This window comes from Euwallacea fornicatus, chromosome 14, assembly GCF_040115645.1.
Source record: "Euwallacea fornicatus isolate EFF26 chromosome 14, ASM4011564v1, whole genome shotgun sequence".
Lineage (NCBI taxonomy): Eukaryota > Metazoa > Arthropoda > Insecta > Coleoptera > Curculionidae > Euwallacea > Euwallacea fornicatus.
This window is the reverse complement of record NC_089554.1, coordinates 4,154,040-4,181,354: the sequence shown is the minus strand read 5'-3', so window position 1 is coordinate 4,181,354 and position 27,315 is coordinate 4,154,040. Positions and strand designations below refer to the sequence as shown.

Genomic DNA, 27,315 nt, shown 5'->3' with positions numbered 1-27,315 from the left:
CTAGGTTTTAGATTGGGTTGTTCCCTATAGAATAACGTCACAATTAGGTACGAAAACAGCTAAAGCATATACAGGGCAGCTTCCAGATAATCGATTAAATTTGGTTTATTCATTCTATCAGAAAAAAATGTGCATTTGTCTCCGTACTCGCCTGATTTGAATCCCATCGAACGTCTATGGGATGAGTTGAAAAGACGAATTAAGAAAATCTGCCTACCTACTAAACACCCTGTATTTTTACTGCAGTCCGCAGCGACTCGGACGGATCCTGTAGGATCAAGCGTCAATTCCGGGGAGCTTGGAGATTCAGCTGTCAATGGCTTTTAAGTTCAGGATTATAGTCATTCTTGAGTGGCATGGTTCAAGCGCTCCTTTTGCTTTGCCGCAGAAATGGCATTTCTACAGTGGTCGCCCTTTGCCCTCCCCTCACTAACGGAAAGTTGGAGTAAGGTTTTCTACACATTCTTGTGCTCTTCGAGCTGTCTTGGAATTCACTTTTCTCTCCCGTCGATGGCTACGGAATTCCTAAAATCTGGGTCGGTTTTCCCAATTCCAGGAGCGTAGCTCTTGTAGCTACTGCGGTAGATGTTCTACAAGCACAATAGATAAAGAGAATACATAATTAACTAGCAAAAGGCCAGTGGAGTAGATAGCAGCTACTTACAGGCTTTTTCGACCCTGACGGTGAATCCCTCAGGGTCAATTCCAGAAGCGCAAACGGTTCCTTCATCCGAAGGTGTTGGTGGGTGGACGCGGCGACGAATCCTGGTCTGGCGTTTTGGGAGCCGCAAGTCTTTTGGAAATTTACCTCGTGACTAAGAAAAGACATGTAGGGATATAATGAACTTCTGACGTCACATTAAGCTTTGGCTTAGAGGTACCTAATGCGAAATAAATAAGTAATTATTGCAAACCAAGGTATTCTTTATAGGAAAATCTCCAGCTTAATTGTTACTTGATCTAGAACATGCCAAAAAATTAGCACTTGTGAACTAGTATCAAATCAGTCGTGATTTTGAATAGACTTAATTTCATAAAGTGAGGTCCATCCGAGTATCTCTACATCATTATCTCATTTTTGCCTCTTTTAAACGAGTGCCTGCCTTCTTACGGTAGTTAATTCAATTTTGATTACCATCATTCTTTAGCGTTTGAAATACAAGCTTGGAGACACCGGGTAATAGCATTATGCATGGCAGACTTTTATAAAGAAAATCAGTTACTTTGATGTCATTGTCATCGCTCTGTGAACGAGTCATTTGAATTGTTAGTTGCTAATAGTGAACTAATTGGCTTTCACGCGGGTACGAGGATTGTCCAGAAATACCCTGCCTAACACCTAAAAAAAAATACATATTTTCTAAACATAATCTTCCTTGAGATTAACACCCTGTTCCCAGCGATGTTTTATGGCTTCCATAACCTGTTTGCAGTAAGAAGCTTCGAATGTTTCAAAATAGGCATCAACCTCGGACTCCACCTCTTCATTATTGGCAAATCGTTTTCCATCGAGCCATTTTTTCACGTTCGGAAATAGAAAAAAATCTGAGGGGGCTAAATCTGGTGAATAGGGTGGATGATGAAAAAGCGCGAAACTGTGTTGATTGATTTTGGCTATCGCGATGACGGAAGTGTAGACTGGTGCGTTGCCCTGAGGAAACAAGACTTTCTGTTTCGCCAAATGCGGTCGCTTTTTCACGATTTCTTCGCTCGAACGTTACAATAAACTTGGATAACGTTCCCCGTTTAGTGGTTTTCCTTTACGGAGATAGTCAATAAAAATTATTCAACGTGCATCCTAAAAAACTAACATCATCACCTTTCGAGCAGATCGAACGGTTTTCGCCTCCTTTGGAGCGGATTCTTCGCTTTGAATCCATTGTTTTGACTGCTCTTTTGTCTCAGGTGTGAAATGATGGATCCGCGTTTCATCCGTGGTTATATGAATCGACGCAAAAACTCGGCTTTACTGCTGCGAAACTGTGCCAAAAACTTCCTTGAAACACACTCAAGGGGCCGTATTTGTTCGTCTTGCGTACAATCTTCCCATATCCCATTGTTGGGCCGAAATACGGGGTACAGTACTTTTTGAAATATCTGTGTTCCAGTACGATTTTGCGGATATCACAACAATATCTGGAGTGTCATTGGGTCGACCACTGCGGCGTTGGTCTTGACTGCTCGTATCGTGTGTAAACTCTGCCACCCAATATTTTAGGCTTGTTAACGAAGGAGCAGATTCTCCCGGAGTAGAATCTAACTCCTCTTTGATGTTAGATGGGCTAAGACCTTTGAAATGAAATTGCTGGATCACGAATAGAGGACCGATTTTTTCGCGTTCACGAAATCTCTAAGAGCCTTCGCTAAAGACGATTCCAAAACAAGCATAAATCACGGTAGCACCTCCACACTTCAGACACAAATTTTTTAAGGTTGGACCTTTATGATTTCAGAAAATTCTCAACAACAAAGTTGCTATCCACACATCGGCTCGGGTACTTCTGGGATTATTCCCGTGCGTTAAGTTTGCGATGCTACGGAAATTGAAAAAAAGCCATCATTCGTTCAAGTTTCATAAATATCCATAGTTACCACACCCAGTAGTTGACGATTTTGCAATCAGTGTGCAACTGCAAATTCGGAACGGCACTATGCACAGCGCTGGTGAGCGGGGCTGGCACAGGCGTTAGGGCTCATACCAGAAAACGAATCTGCGACTTCTGCGGCTGCAAATGCAGTAAATAAAAGATGTTTTTTGCTACGGGTAATAAAAAGTACCTTAATGTTGCTTTGCTAGAAAATTAATAGGTATTACCGGTAACCACTAGCATTACCAATTCAAACTTGTTTCATGATATTTTAGATTAACGTGGTTGCAGATGGGACACCGGTTGCATGCATAGGTAATTTCTTCCTTTATGGCTTTATATTCTATTTCGAGATTCAATACGACTGCATATTTTATGAGACATTGCCTTTCCCTGCCTTATCAATTCTGATTTCTGCCGTGGACGTCCAGTTAGTATGCCAAGTGCCGAAAGAGCCAAAGGTCTATTTATGCAAAAATCGACTTAACACTAGACCGACTTCGACATCAACAAACGGAAAGCTATAAATTAAACAATACCTTTTTATAGAATTGACAATAGAAATGCATTATGCATGGAGCATCTTGCGGAGCTGATTTCACGGATTTTTCTGTTACATTACATAGGAATACAAGAGATGTTTAGAAATTGGCTATTGCAATGAATGGGGCTCACGCGATACTCGAATAAATGGGAATTATGGGAATTGAACGCTGGCCGCTTGAGCGATATAGAAATAACTATATTATATTCTTCGAATCAGCGTGAGCAGTAATAAAAAATAATCCTTATTGCCTTTAGCGCACCTGAAGACTTCCTATGTAATTTCGTTGCCTTTAAGTTGAAGAACTCTGAAAAAGCCAACCCTTTCATTTCAAGTTTAGGTTGTTATTTTATCGGCTTATCTGTCGAGCGGCCACGCTCTTGAAGACGTCTTCAACATCAGACCATTACAATTAGATTCCCATTTACCCCGAAGCAAATTTCAGTTAAGTTTGATCGAGGAAGAGGTGCCAGTGCTTTTTAGATTGCCCTAAACGAGTTTTAATAACTATTTCCCGTAAAACTACGTAACTGAAGTGATCTTTGTATCCTATCATACATAAATTTTACTTAACGCCACATTCACAGGTATGCGCTCGCTCTTCAGAAAGGAGCCCTATATGACCTGGCAAATTGAAAATATCTGCTTTAGCTGGCAGCTCAGTTTCAATACTTAATAAGTCAAGTGTTTTCCATTCCAACTTGAGGCTAAAATTAATACACTTTTCAACACTATGGCTAATGCAGGTGTTGTTTGGTTTGCAAGAAGTGTTTGTTTTTGCCTGGTTTCATGGACTTCTCGTCACTAAAATGTCAGGTGCGATATGGGTCCACATTTAATACATACGTCCACATACTGCTCGTACTTTCTTAGTTTACACTTTTAAACGAAGGTGAGAAGATGTGTTTAGTGCTCAAGAAAAGAAGGCACGTAGACGATAGTGGAGCAACGCGTATGTGTGCCTTGGTCATATAACTCTTGGAACTGAAGAGCAAATCTAGAGATCAGGCACGGAAGTTCGATAAAATATAATAAAGTTTAATGAAACAGCGACCAGAGAGGACAAAGGAACTTCTCGCAGATAAAGATTTTTAATTGAGGACTTGTAATCAAGAAGTGGACATCTGCCAAAGCCGAGAGCTCTTGCTGAGATCAAATATAATTGTAACTGGCTTTTTAGTCGTAACTAATCCACTCGATTATTTCTCAAAGGCAATATTATTTGAAATAACGTAGCAATTGAAAAACGATCTTTGAGAATGCGGTTTGCTTTAAAACCCTAACTGTTGAATGGGAGGAGCGTTAATGAGGCCACTTCTGCGTGGCCTCTCAGATCGCCCGACCTAAATCGTTTAGATTATTTTTTCGTGGCGTCAATTCGAGTCCCTAATTTATATAATTGATCGAAAAAACACGATATTCAACTAATGCCGGCTCTTCGACACAAAAACACAAAAAAAAAATCGTAAAAATCCCACACCTTGCAAAAGTCCACTGCGAAATCGAAGATTCCCATGGCGAAGAGTACCTTCGATGTTCGAATAAAAACGTAGTTCCCTGCAGGTCGATAGAAATTCTTCTAGGACCGGTGTACCACGGATGGTTGTTGTTGCGGTCTAAGGCTCGGAATACCATCAGGCCTGTGATGACGCTGGTTGCAGAAAGTACAGCAGAAACAGCGTCGTCGGTTACGATCTCCAAGTGACTGACTCCGCACCGTGCGTCAGCCAATCACAGTCTTCCTCTCTCATGGCCGCTCCGCAACTAAGACGCCTGCAACTCTTAAGTCTACTTAGTCTAACTTAAGACTTCATCGTGAGTAGCTAGTGCCCTAAACGTGAACGTGGAGTGATAGGGCTCACACAGCCCTGGCTAGATTTGCCATGGCGACTGGTAAGTCTCGAGTTCTACTAACGTCCCCTAGCTCTCGCCCCCCCTTACCCTCTCGCCCTTTTTGCTTCGGCTAACAGTGTTTCATTCTCCCTTACATTTGTCGTGGCGGAAGAGATACATAAGTGGAGACTAAAGGACTAAGGATTAATCGCGAGTGTCCGAGTGCCCAAAAAGAACCGTAAATTTGGACATCTGAGAAGAGAAATCTGCGACCTGAATTGCACAGTGCGTTCGCAACTTGAAACGTATTGTGACTTTCAAGACTGGTTCTGTTGAGAGATTGTGCCGACTTTTTCGCGGATCAGCTCCAGGCAAAATATTCCTTAAAAATCCCTGTTTACACATTTTTCCCTTCTATGTACAGAATACTAACACTCGCCGTTATTGTTGGGAGTTCGACGTGCGACGAGGCAAGCAACCCGATTGGTATTAGGGACAAACGGTTTTAGATATGATAACGCATGTCGTTTTTCCAGTTTCATGCCTAAAGTTAGCAGATCTAATTTACATGTTTTAAGCGAGGCCTTCATGGTATTTAGATGTAACATTAACGATTATTTAATAGACGACATCGGTGTGCGATGAGACATCGATTGGGAAACCGCAGATTTTATACTAATGGACTCGCCACTTGAAAACACTTTATTTTTATGCATACACAAACCGATGTTGCTGACTCGTTTGAATAAATTTAATGCTATAATATAGCAGTATTTATTAATTATTGGTATGTACTGGCGGAATTCTACTAAAATATTAAATAAAAATTGTCGGAAATTTTATTACGCCATTCGTGTGCGGCTCTTTCCACCTAATGGATTGAGCTTCTATACGTATTGAAACTAATGGTGGTTCAAGTAAATAAAAATTCAGTTGAATCCGAGACCCAAAAAGATGCCGCGTAAATTATAACATTAACGGCGACATTTCTTTTATCGGTTATTTCCATAGTAACCATAAATTAACTAACAATGGGAATGATGACGATGTTATGGCCTATTAGCTAGGCAAATAAAGATCTACATACGTGTTATTATTAACGTTTTATTTAAGTGCTTTAGAAAAAAATAATAGAAATTATTCTTTTCGATAATCCAATGGTGAGATTTGTATCAGATCAAACCACTACATGTTATCGTTATATAATCTTATTCGGAGCGTTACCAGGATATTGATACTGGCCCTTAGTAACGTCTTTCTCTGTGCGTTCCTTTGAGAAAGCTGCGGTTACCCCCGCATTTATTGAATTGTGGAATCCAACAGTTCTCATCGGCCTAATAGAGCCCCCATGAAAATAAATCAACGCTAAAAAAGCGAGTGATCAATTCGATATTTATTCTTTTAAACTACTGATTTATCGTCTCCAAGAACTTCTAAAATCATGGCAAAAACTGCTTCTATCACTTCCAAGCGGCTTTCCCGCCGAATTAAATAATTTCATGGCGTAGATTGAAAATATAGATTCCATTAAAAAGCCACAGTAATTTTTTTTTTATTCAGATAAGTTACATCTCTGTTAGATTAAAATTTTTTAGATCTTCCGAATTTCTACGATTAACTACAGGTAATAGGCAAACTCTGCAGATGAGTAATTTTGCCATAAAAAAATTAAAATGTTCTTTATAAGAGGTAGCGCAGATGGTTTCATGGTATATTCCATTATAGATATTTGAATTTTGAGCAAATCGCGAAAAATAATTAAATATACTGGGTGTCCCATTAGAAGCAATACATTTTATTTGAAGGAAGAGCACTGAAAGGGAGGATGTAAATTTTCACAGAGTGCTCCTGTACATGTAGCAAGGGCATTTTTAAGTGACACGTCGCACCTCATCATTTTTGAAGCGCAGAGGAAGAAGCCATAACCTTCTGACCCTGTTGCTTAGCAAGGTCATTAAATATTAGTGGTAAACCTTTATCAATGATGCAATAAATATATTATATAAGGCAACGAGGTCGCTATTGTCTTCATTATATAATCACATTACTGTGTTGGATCAACCTTCAAAAGCTCACTATTGAACTAACCTTAACTATGGAATAATGGGTTCATTTACTTTGAGTTGAAAATTGTAATAATTATTGATTGGGAATTTTCAGGACAATGGGCAAATTTTCATTAACGATTATTCAATTTAAAAATACGTAATTTAAATAAGACGCTTCTCGCATGTTTTCTTCGAGCAATCACTACCTTAAGCAATTATGTGTCGTCTAGACACGAGCTGCCAAACCTCCAATTAGCCAGACTGTGATTACTTAAGCACTTTCACTTCGAATGGCCCTGTACAGGGTGTTTCCTTATACTTCGAATGCTTGTGGTCAGTTTAATATGGGGGAGGGGAAAATTTTTTAAATATAAAAGTTGCAGGGTCATTTTTGAACCGCCAAAAATATTATGGGGTGACATAAAAAAATATCGAAAAATTAGGAAAAAATGCTTGAAAATTGAATAGAAGACCCTAGAACGGAAGCCTACTATTGAAGTCCTCGTCGAGAAGAAGGAAATTTTTGTGTTGGTAAATGTTTGAGGAATGGTGGAGTAGAGGAAAATTTTCTTTGTAGGGTATCTACATCGACAGATCTAGATAATTTAGATTTCTTTTTCTTCAACTTCGTTCAATAACACACCGATTTTTAAACATGCACACTCATTCCATTTAGGTTTTGTTCTATCAAAGCCAAAAATTGGCTTGCAAAAACTGTGACTAAATTTGTACACTGAGATTGATTCCATGACAAATTACTTTAAGATTCTTGTTAACTACGCTCCATCTACTATTCAAATGATAGCGGTACTTGACACCGCTGTTAATGATTCGCCATACCAGCTATGTTGGAGTTTGCCAAATTGCCAAATTGCCAAAAATTCTGTTAAGGTTCCTGGCTCCTGGTGCCTATGCAAAAACGATTGAAAAAGCTTTCATTAACCCACCTACTAACTTTTAAGCTTGAAAAAGGAGGATCTTTCATTCCGTGCAACTACAGTTTAAAATATTAACAAATATTTTTAATAACTATTCGAAAGTAACCAATAAGCAAACCGGTCGTAAGTGCTGGACAACGTTAATGAAAACAGTGGCGTGGTAATACCATGTAATATCATAAGTTATATGCTATTCCAAGTTATTAAAATCTTCGGCTTACCATTGAAAACGGATGTTTTTTCCCTGTATTAATAATGGACAATGATAATGGTCGAGTTTAGCTAATGAGTGAGGTTATTAATTTAGTAAATGTCTGATTAATTTGTGAAATGTAGCCAGCTTCATTTAGCATATCTACACCTCTATTAACATAATATGATATTCTCGAATATGTACTATTTATGTGAATACTACTACTCTCTATATAAAAAAACTAAACAAGGTAATTAATCCTCTGATAATTTTTCCTATCCATCGAAAGGTTGCATGATTCTGATTGCTTTTATTACTTGCTACACCTACTTATGACTCGCCTTGTATCTTGAGCGATTCGGTATTACTTCAAAATGAATTTGGCAACATTTTACAAATAAAGTAGACACTTAATAAGTTTGTATCATTTATCAAAATTAATTACCGCCGCTGCTCATTATTTATACAGGGGGGCCTCTTGATATCCACGGTAAGACAGAGTTTTTGACGTTACCACACCATATAGCTGAATGTTGTTAATCATCCAAGCCGTTACAAATTTTCTACGGAAACTTAATATCTCTCTAATTACAGGAAAGCTTCAAGAACGTTTTATCTATACAATGACTGTAGATGAAGCTATTGTAGCATAATATTTTCAACCTACATTATTTTATAACAATCAATTCATTATTACAGACCTTCCATGCTTCCACAGCGCACAGTGCTACGACAGTGTTTGCTTTAATAATGCTCCTATTTTTCTAACTTTAAAAGGAAACTGAATATGAATGTGGTTGCAACATCTGAATTGAACCGAAGAGATCCTTGAGTGAGCAGCTGATGGAGTTACACCTATTCCTAATCAGTATTTTTCTATGTAAATTTGTCGCATGATGTTTGTTGGACGGTTGGTAATGAGATGCACTTCTGTCCTTTCAATGCATGCATTGTTGTTTCAAAAATAACAGTGAAGGTAAAGCGGCCAACACAAATTTTGTGCCATGATTATGGAAAATATTCAAGAGCCTTTTTCGTTCGGCAGTAGGGAGCATTCCGACAGTTGTGTTCATTGAAAAAATCAATGGCTTATCATGTTTTTTGTTTAAAATATTCAGGGTCTCATCAATGGGAACGTCACTAGCAAACTCTTAAAATCATCGACAGATTCACCATTTGAATTTTTTAACTATTATCATGGAGTACCCTAAAGAAATGTTTGCTGAATATTCAATGGCAAAAAAGGAAAATTGAAAATTCTTGTTTTTCAAATTTTCATCCAATTTGGAATTTACGTTCATCTGTATATGAAATGTTTTAGGAACATGCACGAGTTCTGCAAACATGCGCTAAAAAGAGAAGCTTCGCATGTTCTCTCCACGCTAATCCGAACACTTATTGGTTATCAACGGGGTTTATGGTGGTTTTTGATGATGAAAAATCAAAAAATGAACATTCAACTGCTGAAAAAAATATTTAGCTCCTCAATACAATCAAATTCAATTTTCTTTGTTGCCCATGAATACCTTTTGATACAATCCCACTACAAAGATGATTCTGATAAATTCACACAAAGGAAACAAATGCAGATTATCCATTACACAATCTCGCAAAAAATATTGCCTATGTAATTCTATTTCCCATCAAACCCACTGAAGTTGTTGGAAAATGATAAAGCATAGATGATCTTCCTTTCGTTTATTGCAAACGAAAAACTATGAAATTACTTAATGCCTCACAATACGTCTTTAAGTGTCTTGCACATTCTTTTTTCACATAAACCTTAATATCTTTTTAATTTGTTGTGATCACAAGAGGAAGCGCACTTTTAGTTAAAAAATTTATTGCGTTAGAGAATCGCCCGCCCATTAATGCAGTATAATACAAGACAAGCATATGTATTTATTAATTTCCAGCTGGAGGTAATCAAAATTGATTACGTTAAAAAAAAATCAAATAAAGTTGGTAACGAATCGAATTGTGTAATGGAAGAATAAAATTGTTAAATGACTTTTCTAGGCGCATCTCATGTCGTCAAATTTCCAAATAAGCACAGAGCTTTTAGTTAAACTCGTATTTTGTACACGAAAAGTATCTAAAACACAACCTTAGGAGTTAAAACCGGAAGGGGCTTTTACGTATGGATCTTGGTCCATATGTTGGGTCTTAGGAGGTTAAGCGGTACTTTAACCTCCTGAAATTGCATGCATGGTAATTTTGCCACCCACCATCAATATTCCCTTAAAATATTCCACGCTCCTTTGGATGACCATACACGGTAAGCATTAAAAAGATATTACTCACGGCGCTTATGTAATATTCGAGATAAGCTTAGGCTAAACATCGGATAAGATCTGTCTATATTCAGAAGCTTGGTTGGTACTTGCAGGTCTCTTGGCTGACTAAAAATTGAGCGGAATTTCGTAGGGCACTTATAGATTTTAATCCAGAATATTTTTCTGAAGTTTCAAAATTTCCGGTGCTTCCGAAGGTATCGGAGCAGATGTTAAGTTCCTTAAAGCTCTTTGCAACAAAACGAAAATTATACTGAAATTGTTGTGGGCCCATCAGCGCCAGCCTAAGAGGGGGGAGGTTGGGCGACGGTCCAGGGCGGCAGATTTACCTGGTCGATGATTTTTCTTGAGCGTGGAGGGAGGGTGATTAACTGTTGCGCCCAGGCGTACTGAGGCCAGCCCTGACGCTTGAATTTTTCTACCAGTTAAAGTGTAATTCTGACCTAAAATAAAGCTTAGAAAAAATATATATTATGGTTAGTCTATTTAGGTATTAAACCGAAAAAAACCCATGCAGTTCGTTACTTTTACGGTTGCATTAATCTTTGCATTATAGTCGGTCTCGTATATTTTATAATATGTTGATCGCACTCTAAGCAATAGGTAATAATGAGCTGGTCATGACATTCATAAAATAATAAAAACGGCGTTGCTATTGCCCAAGTGTTGACCGTTTATTCACCATCTCGTCTTTTGTTGCTTTTTTCACTTACTCTTAAGATGATATGGAATTTAATCGGTCAGTCTATTTGGTTTTGCCACAGATAGACAGGCTGGCAAGCTCGAGAGCTCGTTACTCCTCAGCTTAATCTATCGTTTAGAAAATTGGTGCTTTTGATGGTCTCATTATGGAAGCAATGAAACAAAGACATTTTCAACTTTGTTTATTATTGGAACAATCTCTTAAGTAGACAGAAATTAACACGAATTGCATTACAATCCGCTATTGAACTTCTTGAGTTTACGTAGAATACTTCCTTATGTCTTAGGCAATTCCTAAAATCTCCGTGTGTATTTGCATGCTTGGACAAGTGGTCGAGTCGGTAAATAAAAATTCAATTAACGTGACTAGCAGAAATCAATACCCATGATCAAAGTTTATGATTGAAATTCATTATGTCCATGCCAGAAGTACGTAAAAAATAGCTACAAATTTACTTATAATTGAGACATTAAATTCGCATTAATACAACGATGATGCTCGTAGTAGCTGACCACTTATTACCGCTAACTGTAACAAATACATTTCAAGTTCACGAACTTGAGGAATATAACTAGGAGTCTAATGCACTTTAAGTTATTCAAGGCAGATAAAAAAGACCGTAAGAAATAGTACGTCGGTGTTACAGATAGTAATCCCGTTTTTGCAATTCTTTCATAGAAATACATCGATTCTCTTTACGTTCTGAGGCTAAATGCTTCTACATGGTGTCTCGTATTAGTAAGCCAATCCGTAGGCAGGAGATTTCTTATGTGAAAATAATTAGATTGTCCTTATGGCACTTTATACTCATTACACAGGGTATTTGTTAAAAAACTCGGGTGTTTCTTAACACGTTTTAACGAAATTTCGCAGTAATGTATAGTTCGATTAGGCTCAGATTTCCTATGATTTGGAAAAAAAATTGAAGAAACAGTGGGGAAAATGGGAGGTCGTGTGTATACCCACGTTTTCCCCCACCTTTCTTGCGCACGACAATGGCGCATTTGTTTAGCTACTCAAATTGGTTTTTTCTTTATCTCGATTTCTTCATTCTCGCAAGATTTTACAGCTCACCTTAAAATGACGTTTCACCTTATTGCCCTTCAGCACGTGGTTTCTGTTTTTTATTTAAGTAGAGAATGTAGTCCCAAAACGCACATGATTTCCGTTGTGGTCCTTAGTGTACGTCGCACTTACGTATTAATGCCATGATTTTCCATTTGAACAGCATTCGTCTGTTGCGATTTTGTAAAATTTCGTTTTTGCGGTGCGATTAATTAAATAAATAAATGACGTAAGCCACGTATTAGTCAGCTGAAACCTCTTCTAAAGTAAGCTTTTAATCAAAATTTTACGAGAATGAAGAAATCCAAATAAAGCAACAACTAATCTGAATAACCAAACAAATGCGCCATTGGCGTGCGTAAAAAAACTTGGTGGGAAACGTGTGTCTATACGACCCTACATTTTTTCATTTTTTTTACTCAAAATCATAGGAATGTGCACCTAGTCGAACTATGTATCTCTACGAAACTTCATTAAAGTATGTTAAGAGACTCCCAGTAATTAACAACAGTATTTTTTTTGACCAGCTTCAATGCCCTGGGTTTTGAGTGTAAAGCTCTAAAGTCAAAATCGCCGTAAGAAATTGTTTTCGCATGCGAAATCTCTGGCTAGCTGATTGGCCTACTAATGCAAGACACCCTGTATGGCGGCCTAGTGAGTTCTGGGTGAAATTTTGAATCACTGCTCCTCTGTCCTTCAGAAAAACCACTTATAGGAAAATACGCCATGCTGAGCTGTCGTTCGCCTCGTCGAGTTACTATTGTCCGACCTAAAAGTTTCACCTGCCACAATATGAATAATCATCATGCAAATTCAGCCTGATTGTTAACAGAAATGTAATTTCTATGATCGTTTAATATAGAGCGTTTAGAGAGAAAGTTCCTGGGTTAACTGTCACCAATAAATTGTAAAATTCCTTTCCCTTTCTGCAGAAGAAAGGACTGTTGCAGAAATCGATATCTCGGATTATTTGTATAATTTGTGTAAATAATTACTTGTATAAATAATCGTTTCATGTTTATGCATACATTCACTCGAAGTACCTCAGCTACCAAACTAGAAACGGGTGTTCCTCGACGTTTTCAAGAGGTGCTTGGTATTGTTTTTTCGTTGGCAATTATGCCACAGGGTTACATTAATTATTTATACATGTTTCAAGGTTTACCTAACAAAACCCACATGCGCTTATGCTAACACAGAGACGTAACTATCATTTAGTCAGTATTTATTTCGTCACGCAGTTTTGCCCATGATTTGCACTCGTTTAAAAAAAACATGAAAGAATTTAATTATTGACGGATCAGAAAATAGATCTAGTTTCTGCGACCTTAGTTCACTGAAGGCGAATCATCTTAATTAACATCTTAATTACCTATGTAAGGCATGTGTACCGTGATCAAATAATGATTTTTAATAAAGGCTTAAATGGCATTAACATGGAATAATTTCAAATTAGTCTCAAACATCTTGGGGTTTCGAGTTCAAGCCTTCGACGTTTCATAATTTATTGCTACACGCATAGCAGGAATTAATGCGGCAATTAACCATTAGGATCTTCACGAATGGGATTAAAAGTCTGTTCTTTTTCGATATTCTTGGAGAGTTATTCACACTACATAAATTAAAGCTTTTCAGAAACTCTAGCCGCTAAAGGAATATTCTTCTGTTGTGAAAGCTGCTGAATTACCTGGTATGCACACATAATGATGTCTGTCTAAGAAGATACCGGACCGACGCAACGTTGCGTCGGTCCGATCCGTGCCGGTGCAGGTCTGTGCATGCCTGGTACGTGATTATGTACATGTATAGTAGATGTATATGACTCATTCTTTAAAGCCCACTGAAAACGGTTCCAGCATCGATGTAACATACAATATAAATTCTAACCGACATCCCTTAGGTTAAAGAAACGATAAATCCAGGTTAACTGTAGCTGTCTGTTCTTAATTAAAACTGGATGCATTCTCCTGAACCAAAAAACCTGATCTCTGACTTAACAGTAGCACCTTGACCTTAATAAATTTGCCCAATCCACCAGTTCATACACAAACTTGGTGCAGTTTACAATCGCCCGCCTGTTCTGTATGTAATTCCATTCCGACTACAACACTTTGCACAATCACTTTCTCTCTTGTTCGGCGGGGGCGCCGGTTTCGACCAACATATGGTATACAAATCCGAAGAAATATGATCCAATTTAAGGTTTACCTCACCTCCAGCATGGCTAAGTGTTTGAATTACTCATAATTATGCATCTATCGCTAGTGTTTTCGCTATCTCGTGGTAATTTTGTCACAATACTTGCTTGTTTTTGATCGATTGGGGTCAATGGTAGGTGGTCGGTTTAGTAACATTTATTCGTGCTAATGAGGATGCAAAAACTAACAGGAAAATGTTGCATTTGAGCTAAAGTACATGGTAGGTACTTGTGCGTGGTTCTTCAAACTTAAAGCAATTTTGCGTGGAATTGACGAGGCCGAGAAAACCAAATATTATTAATTTTATGCGTGTTTGACTAAAAATAAGTTAATGTTGCAGTTAAGCAAATTTTTTGCACTTATTGATTGTGCCTTGTATCTACGGTAATCAATTAGCAGTTTCTATTAGCCTTGAGAATTATTTATAAATTTATGTCAAGCCCCTATGTAGGTACACTTTGCGTATAAATGATAATAATTGTCCGCAATTAGGCATTTAAACGTTAATTAACAGCTAGACTCTCGGTCTTCTTCTCATAAATGTCCCCCTCTATGACGAAACAAAAATTGTACTCTTGCTCGTCCGGCATTACTTGACCACCAATTTCGAAGGAAACGTGGGTGCAACTCATAATTTTAACATTTAAGCAAGGTCGACTCGAAATGTTACTTCCATTCAAGCAAAGCCGTCGCTTTGCAATAGTGAAAACTTATTTCACCTATTCTACATCCAGTGCCGGCCTCATGGGGACATGAGGTCGGGCGACAGCCCAGGGCACCAGCCGGGAAGGGCGGCGGACTTTTCCGGTCGGAAGTTTTGTCGAGAAATGGTGTGGGGGGGCGATTGGAAATATCGTCCAGAAGAGCGGACTCACTAAGGCCGTAATCCCACGTTTCGTTTCAAAACGGGCGACCGATGAAATTTTGAAATGTGAAGTCTGAAAACGATCTCCGAACTTGCAAATGCGACAACTAAAATTAAAATCAAATATTAGCCCGATAGTTTCACTTTTCGTCCATGAGAAACGTTCCGTCCGTGTACCACGACTGTTTTGTTTGCTTAACAATAAATCAAATTCAAAAGCAAACATCTAAAAGGTGCATACATCGTGGGTTTTAAACAAATAGTTTAAGTATCTTTGACCTTTTGGGTAAATATGCTATTTTTAAACCAGACCTAACGGTCCTTTTATTTTGTTACAGGCTCCTACTCCTCGTGACATCAACATTACATTAGCTCGGCAACCTCTATCATAGCACTTAAATTTTATCTCGATATATAAAGATCAACAACTTAAATTACTTACTCCGGCAATCCATCACTTACAAGCCATATCTTGCACGTATCGATTGTTTTTCTCCGCTTATTCAGGCTTAATTAGATGCCAGCATCGGACATCTAAATTCATTGACTCATTCAAAACTCTTTTCACGAAGAAGTACTCTCGTTTATCGCCATCAGCATTGTAAAGAGATTACTTAAACTCTTTTTTCTCCTCAAGGTTTTATTCTACTGATGGTATACCATGACTAGGGGGAACTTGAGATGTGCAATGTGCAGATAGTCAAGTGCTAGAGCACAAGAAAATTGCTCTTCAGTGTCAAGCTACTGGTTAACCTAAAACAATTTTATGCATATAAAAACCTTCAGAACTTCTTCGGATCGAGACTTCGCATAGACGGATTACAATAACGAAAAGATCATCTAGCACGTACCATTAATGTATTGGTGAGCTTGGTTCCTGAATGTTTTGATAACTGAGCAGCTGATACTAGCAACGATTTATCAAGTGCAATAGGCAGTATGTATATCAACTTTATAGTGGGTGTTGTGATGTAGGAGTTGGGATTAGTATAATTAATGGGAAAGAAATGTCATTCGACCGGTTTTAGATCGACTTTGCGAAATGGACAAAGTTTGAGTCATCAATAAGGCTTTAGCGCGATGCTTGGAAGAACTAGTACTTTGTTATTAATTTAAATCACCATTAAGATTTTTAAGTAAACTGCAAACAAGATAAACGTCTTCGTTGTCAGTTTGCGAACTCTTAATTAGTACCCCCTACTGCGTATTCATGAAGGAGATATTCACGTGTTTTGCGTACCTTTTCCCTAATTTGACACTTTGAAGTATCTATGTGTTTTTTAATAATTAATCTTTCGCATCAGAGTCGAATTAGTAATTTATTAACAAGGTCGGGCGAAGAAGGGAGGGGTTGCCTGCAGAGCGCAGAAACAACTAGAAATTTTCCTCTGCCTCTTCAGTTCTTCTATGCGGAGTCTCTTGACAGTCTTCAGTTGTGAAATTGTTTTGAAAATTGCGAAAAAATGACCTGAAGTGAATTCACGTCAGATAATTGCGATAAATGGTCGTACTAAATACAGGGCTGCTGATGATGTTATTCATTGCATGTCTACCTAGATCTCGCTTGTTGTATTATTTGCCATGCACCCGATTGTTAAGATCAAATTTTGCAAGAATGTCGAGAGCTTGCTTCTAAAGCTGCATTCTCAAAAGTCAAGGACGACACTAAAATATGTATATGGGTAGATAATTACGAATTCTAATAAACTAACGATCGGAGAATACGCTAGTTCAACCTATCTCCGGCAATTAAATCGCTGATAACCCGTCCCGAAGGGAAACATAAAGGGATTTAATTGGGAAATTTAATGCCTAGGCAGATATTTTGTATCCAAGCAACGATAATTGGTTTATAAAAATTTGATTTTATTTGCTTTGGACGTCGAACCTAATTATACTGCTTGAATTTGCGACAATGCTTCGTCTAAACATCGAAGAAGCTGGTGATCACGGCAGGTTACACAAAAAATGGTTAAGTGACATCCATTACAATTATAGTGATTCAAAATGTGGCTGAATAATCAAAATCGAAATCACATAAACTGTAGTACATATATGTGTACTACAGTTTATTTGATTTTGACCGTTCAGTAACATTCTGAACCACTATAATCACAATGCATGTTGTCGACCTAAACGAAAAATGGGTACCACCTATTGAGACACGAAGTGCTGAAATATCTTGTAAAGGAAGCGGTAAATTAAAATTTTGCAAGAATAAAAAAAGTAAGATGAAGATAAAAAACATTCAGTTTAAAAAATTATGCACATCTACCATTAGCGTGCGCGAAAAGTCAGGAATAAAGGGGGTAACGCGTCTGTGACCCCCCCGTTTTCCCATTCTGGTTTGAAACTTTTTAAACCGAATTATAGGAAAAATGCACCTCATTGAATTGTGCACCGGTGCAAAATTTCATTAAAATACGTATGCCAAGGAGTACCGGGGTTATTAACAAACTTAATTTTTTTAACAACTTCCACAATTTGTAGGGTGCGTATGAAGCGTCAACGAAGAAAGTCGCAAGAGGAAATTCACAATTTCCGTTCAAGAAATCTGGTGGTTAGCAGATTGCCCTACGAATTTGCAACACCCTGTATACATACATATATAAATAATATAGAAGTATAGTTAATGTGGTTTTGAGAACTGAAAAACTATTTCCTTTGCATTTATTTGATAGCGATGCCTTTCTGACTGTTCTATTACTTTCGCTACGTACATTCTCTTCGAATACAAGAACATCCGAACTCTCCTTTGTACCATAAATTTCACACGAACGATACTGATTTATTAACCAAAACCGTTTTCATTAGAAAGACTTATTTGTTCCACTTAAACTAAATACATCGAGGATCCACCTACCGGCATGATTACTTGTAGATAATTATGAAGCAGAATGATCACGTCCCGTGGTTTGAGGGCGGTTATACCGTGCGTCTCTAATTACCCACCTCCCCTCTTAACTTTTTACCGAATTATTATTATTTTTTTATTTGAAAGCGATAGTAAATTGAAAAATATACTATTTTTTATGTTTGTTTATTTTTTTTATATTGCCTACGTCATCGGTAACACAAAACGACCGATTTTTTAAAATTAAAAAACGAGTTAAGTGTCGACTAAAATTACAAATCTTTCAAAACAACATTCAATGCGATTCACGATCTATCAATTAGTTTTTGAGAAAAACGGCTGTTAATTCGCTAAAAAGTGTAATATAAATTCAGCTAAATAGTACTCGAATAATAAAAAAAAAATTTTGTGGATACGGAATTGGTTTGTTTCGGATTTTGTGCTTATAAATGGTTTTTAGTACAAAAAATACATAAAAAACAAAAAAAAAGAATGAATAAATAAATAAACGTAACTAAAAACTGTTCGTGAACACAAAATCGTAAAACAAACTATTTTTCTATCAACATACAAGAGGTTTCATTGTTCACGTACTATTTATCTTCGTTTGTGCTTTGTAGTGTTTCCGTTTTTCATAAATTTATGGCTGTTCTTCTCCAAAATGAATCGATAAATTTTTAATCGAAACACCCCATTGAATGTAGTTTTGGAACACTCAATTTGAGGTGTCACTTAACGTACGTTCCATTTTTTTTTTTAAATGGGCCACTTTTCGCTTCTGGTGATGAAAGCACCATAAAAAAAGTTAACGTGATAAAATAGTATTTTTTGTCCTACTCAATGCTGCTTTTGAACTTTTAAAGAATAATAATTTGTTAAAGAGCTAACAGGAAAGGGGGGGACGGATCAATTTAGAACCGCATAGTATATTATCCCTCATCCTTGGCTTCTAATGGTCTTCGGCTGTCCTTAGCACCAGACGTCCATATGTGGGATAATATATGAATGAGACAAAATACGAAGAAATACAGATGACCACATAAAGATGCAGGTGGCCCTGTGATGTTGCGGACAGCTACATAACTTACCTTCAGATATAATCGGAAACTATCAGGTGCATGCAAAGATAGATTTCACTAAAGAGACCTGTAGGTGCCTAAATTCTTAACTAAGCATTAATCGAAAGAAACAGCATTTATTAGGGGCTTCTATTCAAAAAAAACTTTATATGAAATTCACAGTGAAATTTGCGATAAATAAGATATTTTAGCATTTGCAAAATGTTGGACTTCTGGACGGTTCATCAGGCGTCTAGACGTTCCTATGCTGCTTTCTGTGCGACCTAAGGCGATGACTAATTTTTTCGACATCTCGGTGAATTATGTATTCCATATTACAAAAACCAACGATTATTATCCATCGTTTGTCCCATCGCCCTAAACCGAGGAGACCCAATAAAAAAACCACCTTCATCCCATGAGTGTCTACTATACCTACCACAAAGGCCATAAATTTGGCCACTTGTGATGGGTTTATTCTCAGAAGTTGCAATCTACATAAATTTCGCCTTGAGACCTGAAAACACCTGCAATTTTTGGCGTGCTTTCGTTTGTTTTGTATTTGCGATCATATTAGAATATAATGTACACCCAGATACCCACTTCTCAAGCGTGGCACTATTATAGGAAGAAATCGTATCGTAGACGGAAGAATTCCGTAAAAGTGACGATTTTACCATATAAAGCAAGCTATACAGTCGTACAGAAGAATAAGTGAGTTTTTTCAGAATTCGTGAGCGCAGGGAAATGAATATTTAGATTACCATCTTTGTCGGCTTGGCCTACATTAACGCACTGTTGCTTTATTCTCAGACGTTCCAACCTTTTCGACTGCCATTATGTATGAAGTAACGGAAATTTAACTGTTTTTTTACTTGAATTAAGCCACATCTAAACATTTGAAGTCTTTGACTGGAAAGTGAATAGATGGTGATAATTGACGATAGATATCCTTTTTAATTTAATAGCCATCGCCATTAACAGCCCATTGGTTCAAAAACGCTTTTGAATAAAAACAAAAGTAAAAATTCGAGTTGTTCACAAAGGCCGAGACAGCTTTAATAGGACCGGTAATTTAAAAATGAACCCGAACACGCGCTGAGCGACTTCAAAATGATGTTAACACATATAGGGCCCTTATCTTCATGAGCAGGTAGACATGTCACTTTTTCTTTGCCTGAATTAAGGCATCATGTACACAAAACGCCTTTTGACGCACTCTCGCATTATCAAGATCGTTAACCCACTAGGGCTTAAGCATGAAATCATTAACGTTTCTTTCGGCTTTATGTCAGGGTTTCCTCAGTGCTTCACGACTATGAGAGTTTTGAAAAATTGCCCTTTAACGAGTAAACGATGGTTTTTAATTATTATCGTTACTATAAACGGGAATGTGTAAACTTGACTTTTTTGTCTATAAAATTGAATGGCTAGGTTTGATGGTGACAACTATTTGAGGAACGTAAGGTCGTTAAAGGTGGAATTTTTATGCATCTCTTGATGATGGATGGCGGTATGAAACGTTAAAGTTTATTGCTTCAATGACGTTTTATATTGCATTGTAAATGTGGTGAGAAGATTATACTGTAACGAGCAAGAAGTGGAAATCCGTACTAGAAATAAAGATTTTACTTGCTCACACCAATTATTTGTATCATAATGCTTGAAAATATTCGTTATAAGCGCATGCATCATAATTGACTTTTTATGCGCTCTGCAGCATGCGTAAACCTAGTCTTTACGATCATGTATGGTTATTAGGGAAGTGATATTATAGACATTTCAGCTTCATTTGGACAAATTCATAACAGTTCTGACCGCCTAAAAGCGTCACTTAGTTGCACTTGCTTATTTCCGTTTTTCTACTTATTTAGCGCTTTTGCGGTCAGGTTAGTTCAGGTTACGTTTTCGTTTTTAGCGGACAACGAATATTTGCGTTTTTTAAATAACTGCAGAGACCCGTTTTTACTTCGATTTTCGAGGTCAAATGCGAGACTCGACCCATCCCCAACAGAAGTTTGAGGGAATTAACCGTTGAAAGCCTCTTTGTTATCTTTAGACGGAACTGAGTTTCTGCTCCGCCATTTCTATCTTTCAAAATCTCCACTCTTTAAGGTAAATTCAAGATGAAGTGGATCGATAACATTAAACAGGGCGATTCCCTACATGGCAGACATATGGCAACTTATCTTTATAAAGTAAATTGTTACGACAAGGATAAGTGGTCCACTATTAACGCTGATGCAGAACAGTTTTCAGTCATTTATCAGGAAATGGTTTTATTGAAACGGGAATTTTCCAAGTCCATTAATATTTGTTAGGAATGGCAGGACAAATAAGGAGGCTGCAATTTGACGGATATACGTAGAACCACACCTCGGTATGACTTTGAAGTGGGTGTCCCAAATGGTGCGGTACAAAGCACTACGTCCAGCTGAATGTTATTGAAATTTAACAGATTCAAAGGATATAATGTTGAACCGTTGCTTTTCGGAAAATGATTGAGCTTCCTGGATGGACGACACAAGGATGGGGAAAAATCATCGTGATACAAATATCTGCGATGACGCAAATATTAATAAAAACAATTGATAGCGGAGGCCGATTTCGCGACGTTTCTGGAAAGTCTTCGCCACCTGGTTTTGATCGGTTCCAAACATTTTGCGCTTTTCAATGATCGAACAACCAGTAAAGGATCTGAACGATATTTAGACGCATAAAATACGAGATTATCGATCAACATTTGTGATTCATTTTTAAGAAGAAACATGACCGAAAATTTCCAGAGACCGTAAGGTTGTAAGCTCCACAAGAAGGCGTCGTTACAACACCATCGCTGTAACCTGGTTTTTAAAAGCCATGGCGATTAAATATTCGTCGTAGCCTCTACAAGAGAAAAGAGAAAGTGATGTTATCCTAATATGGATCATTAAAAATTTCTCCTGCAAAAAACCTGAAAGCTTCCGCGGCGAGCAAATTGCAACGCACTTGGTGATAAGAGAAATGTTTGTTTCCTGTCAAGACAATGTAAATCAAGTTTCCTTACGATAACCCCTTGTAATACGGTAAACGTTATATTTCGACTCAAATCGATTAAGTATACGTCACCAATGCTTAAATATTACTTAATGAATTAGTGAAAGGTGCCAGCGGACTACAATAACATGTTGGTCTATAGCAACAACCATGTGGCTCGCATACAGACAAGGCCAACAGCGGTATACGTCTCGCAGAAGAAAATATCACTTGCTTTTACTTAAACTGAATCAAAACTTCAAACAAAGAACCAACTAGTCCAGCAAGATTTAATATATCCTCAAAGCTTTTTTTGTATCAATCACGTCGCTTGCCTCATTCAAGACAGTCCTCATTATTTTGATTTGAAGACATGGAGTGTAATTCTTATTTTCTATTCCAGCGAAAATGAAGATAATTCTTCCGCTAGTCGTTTGGACATGGCTACACTTCGTAACAACAACGGTAAGTGTCAATTATTATTTTCCTTTATATTATAGTAAATGAGGCAGTGGGTTATTTAATCCGTAAATTGTTTCATCCGGGTCTTCAGAATGACGAAAGAAACTGTAATGCAAAATCTAAATATGCGTGAGGAGCTTTCAAAAATTACTTATCTTTCCGAGCTACGTAAATACGTGCTTTATTTTGTGTCATGAAGTTAAAACGTGTTTACCGCGATGCAAGATGCACACGGAAGATTATTGAAAATGCCCTTAAAAATGTGGTTCTTCTGGGGTACTTCAAACATCTTAGAAGCCTGTCCTGATAGGAGAATGAATAACAACACTAAAATACTCCCTGAGCTTTTTAAACTATAAATTTATTTCCATATCACTAACCATTTAACGTAACGTAGCTTAAGATAACGCGACTTAACATAACTTAATGTAATTTAACGTATCGCGTAACGCCTTAGCGGTCATGTGCTGGTTGATAGCGGGAGTCGACAAAAAGATAATTTGGTTCTTCAATCTCTTGCCAAAGTGTGCGTAGAGGAGTAATCCAAATTAAAAATATAAATTGTTTCTCGTGGAAAGTTCTCCAAGAAAGTTGGTCCACACTCCCGGTTCTGGTGTCATCTTTTATGCACCTGATTAATAACTTGATTGATTGAAGAGGAAGAAATAAAAAGTCGATTAAAGATTTGCGTGCCTTGTCGGAAGACTTTTTATCAGTAACGCCACTGATTCTACTTAAAACGTTTACTCGCTACTAGAACAGAACCCTACAAAAACCGAACCCCAGCATAATAACATACGTTATTTAGACGTTAATGAAAGACTTTATGACGTAAAGCGGGCAATAAAAACGAAATTAATTTCTCGTAATTGCGGTATGCGAAATTTCTTTAATTATAAACAACTCAGATTTAATGCCCATCTCTATATATCTCCAGATCAAAAGCTCAAATGGTACAATTACCCTCTCTTACCGAGATATTTGCAGTCATAATTTATAAACGTTTTTTTCCGTTAGTCGTTGTCCTTGATCTTTAGACTTCATGATGACTCTTAAGCGGTTTATGATACTTCATATTATAAGGTCTTCTTTTACCTTTTTCCTTTGCTTTCAGCAGGGTGTGTGTGGCATTATTTTCCCATTAAATATCTACTTTATCTCATCCATTTGTGGTTAGCGTCTCTTCGCCGTGCTTAAGAATAGTTTACAATACTTCATTTAAACACTCAAGGCACCCTTCTTTTCATAAAGGATAACTACCTGCGCTTAATGCGAATAGTTCAAAATACTGACGACTTTGGAAGAATATTTCCATGCAAATTGACAGGCTACGCAATGATGTTCCTGAGTTTCATCGTTCCGATGAAAACTACACTCCCGACTAGGCAACCCGAACTGACCTGGACGTGGATTTCCCGACATTAGAACCTCCAGCTTTGATATTATATTTGAAATGAAAATCAGGGTTTTCAGACTCCACTGAGCAATAAATTGTAAAACCTGAAAGAAATGTCTGCTACGAGCTTTTTCCTTTAAGCTTCTACCGTCTACTCTATTTTTTGCCAATAATTCTTTCTGAGAAAGAAGTAGCGTTTACAACTCTCAACCATCTAGATGTTTCTCATGGCGCTCCTAGTACCTTTTTACAACATCAATGTTCAATTGCCCTATGCTAATTAACTGAATCGGTTTTAATTACGTGCTACCAGCAACAGGTTACGAGAGAAGAATATTCCGTCAGATTCAGTGACGCGAATCCTCACACCTAACAAAAAAGAAGGAAAGTGGTCATTGGTTCAGGTTAGTGACCCACTTGACATGGTGTATGCATCGAATTACATCTTGGTCGAAACCAAAAGTGTTCCTTTATTGTATTATTATGGTATGGGTAAATGGAACATGGCTTTTACATTAACAATTAAGTGAATTATCGGCAAAATGACCGATTGAAAAGAAACGTAAACGTTTGGAAATGAAATTCAACATTTTGTTGGAGACGTAGGATGACCAGGTCAGTGCTCTGAATTTTTTTGTACGTTCTCATCTTTGATTGAAAAAAAGCTCGATTTCAGCACTCGACCTTGTCGCTTGATTTGCTTTAGGATGCATTGAGAACATACAACTTTCTCCTCGCCGAATGTAATACTGATGAATTTTCTGCAATTTGTGTAGAAAGAATGCAAAATAGTTCAAAATTTCGTAATCCTAAGAGGACTGTGCATCATCATTTTCTCCTCGAAGTCTAAGTCTCAGATACAGTAATTAATTAGATGAAACGAGATTCAAATCATGTAACTTTGATTTCAGGATTTCCTGCTGCTGCATATGAAACATAAGAAATTAATGAAGAATTTATTCCTGAAAGGATTTTCTTATGTATTTTATCACTGAGCCTACTATTAGCAATATAAATAAATTTGGAATTAAACTCGTATTGAAATGTTATAAGCATTTTTTATATTTGGTACTGCGATTATTAGGAACGTACTAAACTCGTATTTTTCCTTTCAACAACACCAGTGAACATTGATGTGAAGTAGTACGGCCGATTATGTACTACATGCACCTATTTAGTTTCAGTTAGGTTTACAATCTCCAAAATTTGATATCGAAAATCGAAAAATCGAAGGTGAATTAAATTAAGACCAGTTTGTGCTATCACGCCGAGATTTTTACTTCCACTCAATTTGAGCTCTCTCTAGGAATGCACCTTCAGCGACGCCAGAGTAACGAGGTAATATCCACGGAACCGTCAAATAAAATGGGTACCGTTCCCCCTTTATTATTATCGCTTGCAAGCGGGGTAAATCAAATATCTAACTTATTACAGTGTATTATTTTGATAAGAGACCTCCTTTATGTTATAAATTATGGTCATCATTCATAAGGCTTTACGTTTGAAATGGGATCGAAAACCATATTATGAGGACAATAAATAAAGACATAAAATTGCCCCCTCTGTATAACTCACGGCGATATAAACTTACCTGATATATTAATATTGTCGCTTTTATTATAAACGGGACAAATATGGAAAGAGGCACATGATAAAACCACTATCATCCTTAACATACTTGTATTGTCACGATCTGTTAAAAGCTCGACAACTTCGAGGATTCAATAACATATGTGCTTTAATAAATTTAACTCTATTATGAACAATAGCCATCAACATCATATCGAGATCCTGTAGACAATATCTTTTTCTCCATTGGCAATGACATGTTTGTGACTCATGCACCAGTTCCCTTTAAAAAATCTTTTTGAAACCGGCAGAGTTCCCAATGATTTCGAACACTAGACTCAGAGGCGTACACGTTTGAATTTTAAAAATTATTACTATTATTATTATTATTTTTTTTTAAATATTTGAAACCGTTCAAGTTTCGAATTAAGTTCGACTTAAGAGGAGAAGCGCACAGTTTGGATCTGAAACGCAACAAAGTTCAATAGTTTCGGATTTTTTTTATCTTGAAAGCAATTCGAGATTCGAACTAATTTCAACTTGAAGCAGAGGCCTACACAGTTGAGATTTAAAACACAAAAAAAAAATCGTTGTATCCGTCATATTTCGGAATGTCGAAATCATTTAGTATTCAAGAAAGCGAACTTAATTCGTAGGAAAACCTAAGGGGGCCGATATTTCGAAAACTATGAGATTTTTGTATAAGAATAAAGCACATGGTTACAGACACCCAAAGGGGCCCCATTTATCTCCCACTGAAAACTTTCTATCGCTTTACCAAATGCGCTATATAGTGAGCATGGATGATCCTTACCTATGCTGAAGGAAGAACATAGAGAGGAACTAAATAATGGCAAAAATCACTTAAAGTAATCACCAAAGCAGAAAATTAAATTTGAAAGGGGTAAGAAATTAGGGACCTTGATCGATCAGTCATCGAAAAGAGAAATGTCACCGTTTTTCTTCGACGCAGCACGCACTGCACTGCTCGACCTCACGTCCGCTTATGACTCTTTTTCTTCTCAACCACCGAAAATTTTACTTTCATTTGATTTCAACTTCGTCTGAAAATGATACTCGGTGAACGTCTGTCTTCGGAGAGCCGAACGTCGGAGAGACGACATTGGCGGTGTTGTCAAATAAAATCGAATTTTCCTCGTTTTCAATTGGACATTCAACACGAACACTCGTTTCGTTCTTATTAACCTTTTAGTACTTATTAACCTCTTAATTAACCATCAAGCACTCACAAACTGAAATTTTTTCTTCATATTTTAAGGCGAAATTTGATCATGTTAGTGTTGCAAAAAGGGGATAACGCAGACACCCGTAACACTGGCAACTGGACTGCTATCGTTTTGTTTCCAAAGCCTTCTCAGCTCGAAACCTCGCCCCTGTGTGACGTATTATTGAAAAATCACGTCACACAGGGGCGTCACGTCGCGTCAATTTGTTTATACTGAATTTAGTCAAGATAAAAATTAATTTTTAAAATCGACCCGTGCCCGGAACGAGGAAACTGACCGAACTTTAAAATGAACATTTTTAATTCAGCTGGAAATTGACCCAAATTGAGTGTTTGAGGCCCCCTATTGACATAGTAAGTGTTAGTGACACTGGTGACGTATTTCGCGAGTCTTTCAAATGAAAAAAACCCTCGATTATTATTTAGTTCTGTATTACGAACATCTT

At 37.3% G+C, this 27,315-nt stretch overlaps 1 protein-coding gene across 1 annotated transcript in view; it reads left to right on the top strand.

Annotated features, from left to right (window-relative positions):
* The first annotated feature begins 4,565 nt into the window (after window positions 1-4,565).
* dpy (dumpy) overlaps window positions 4,566-27,315 on the top strand; it is a 149,553-nt gene continuing 126,803 nt past the window's right edge. The window contains exons 1-2 of the mRNA XM_066290092.1: window positions 4,566-5,025; window positions 22,600-22,661. Coding sequence (XP_066146189.1) covers window positions 5,016-5,025; window positions 22,600-22,661 — 72 coding nt within the window. The 5' untranslated portion in view covers window positions 4,566-5,015. The remainder of the gene's footprint in view (window positions 5,026-22,599; window positions 22,662-27,315) is intronic.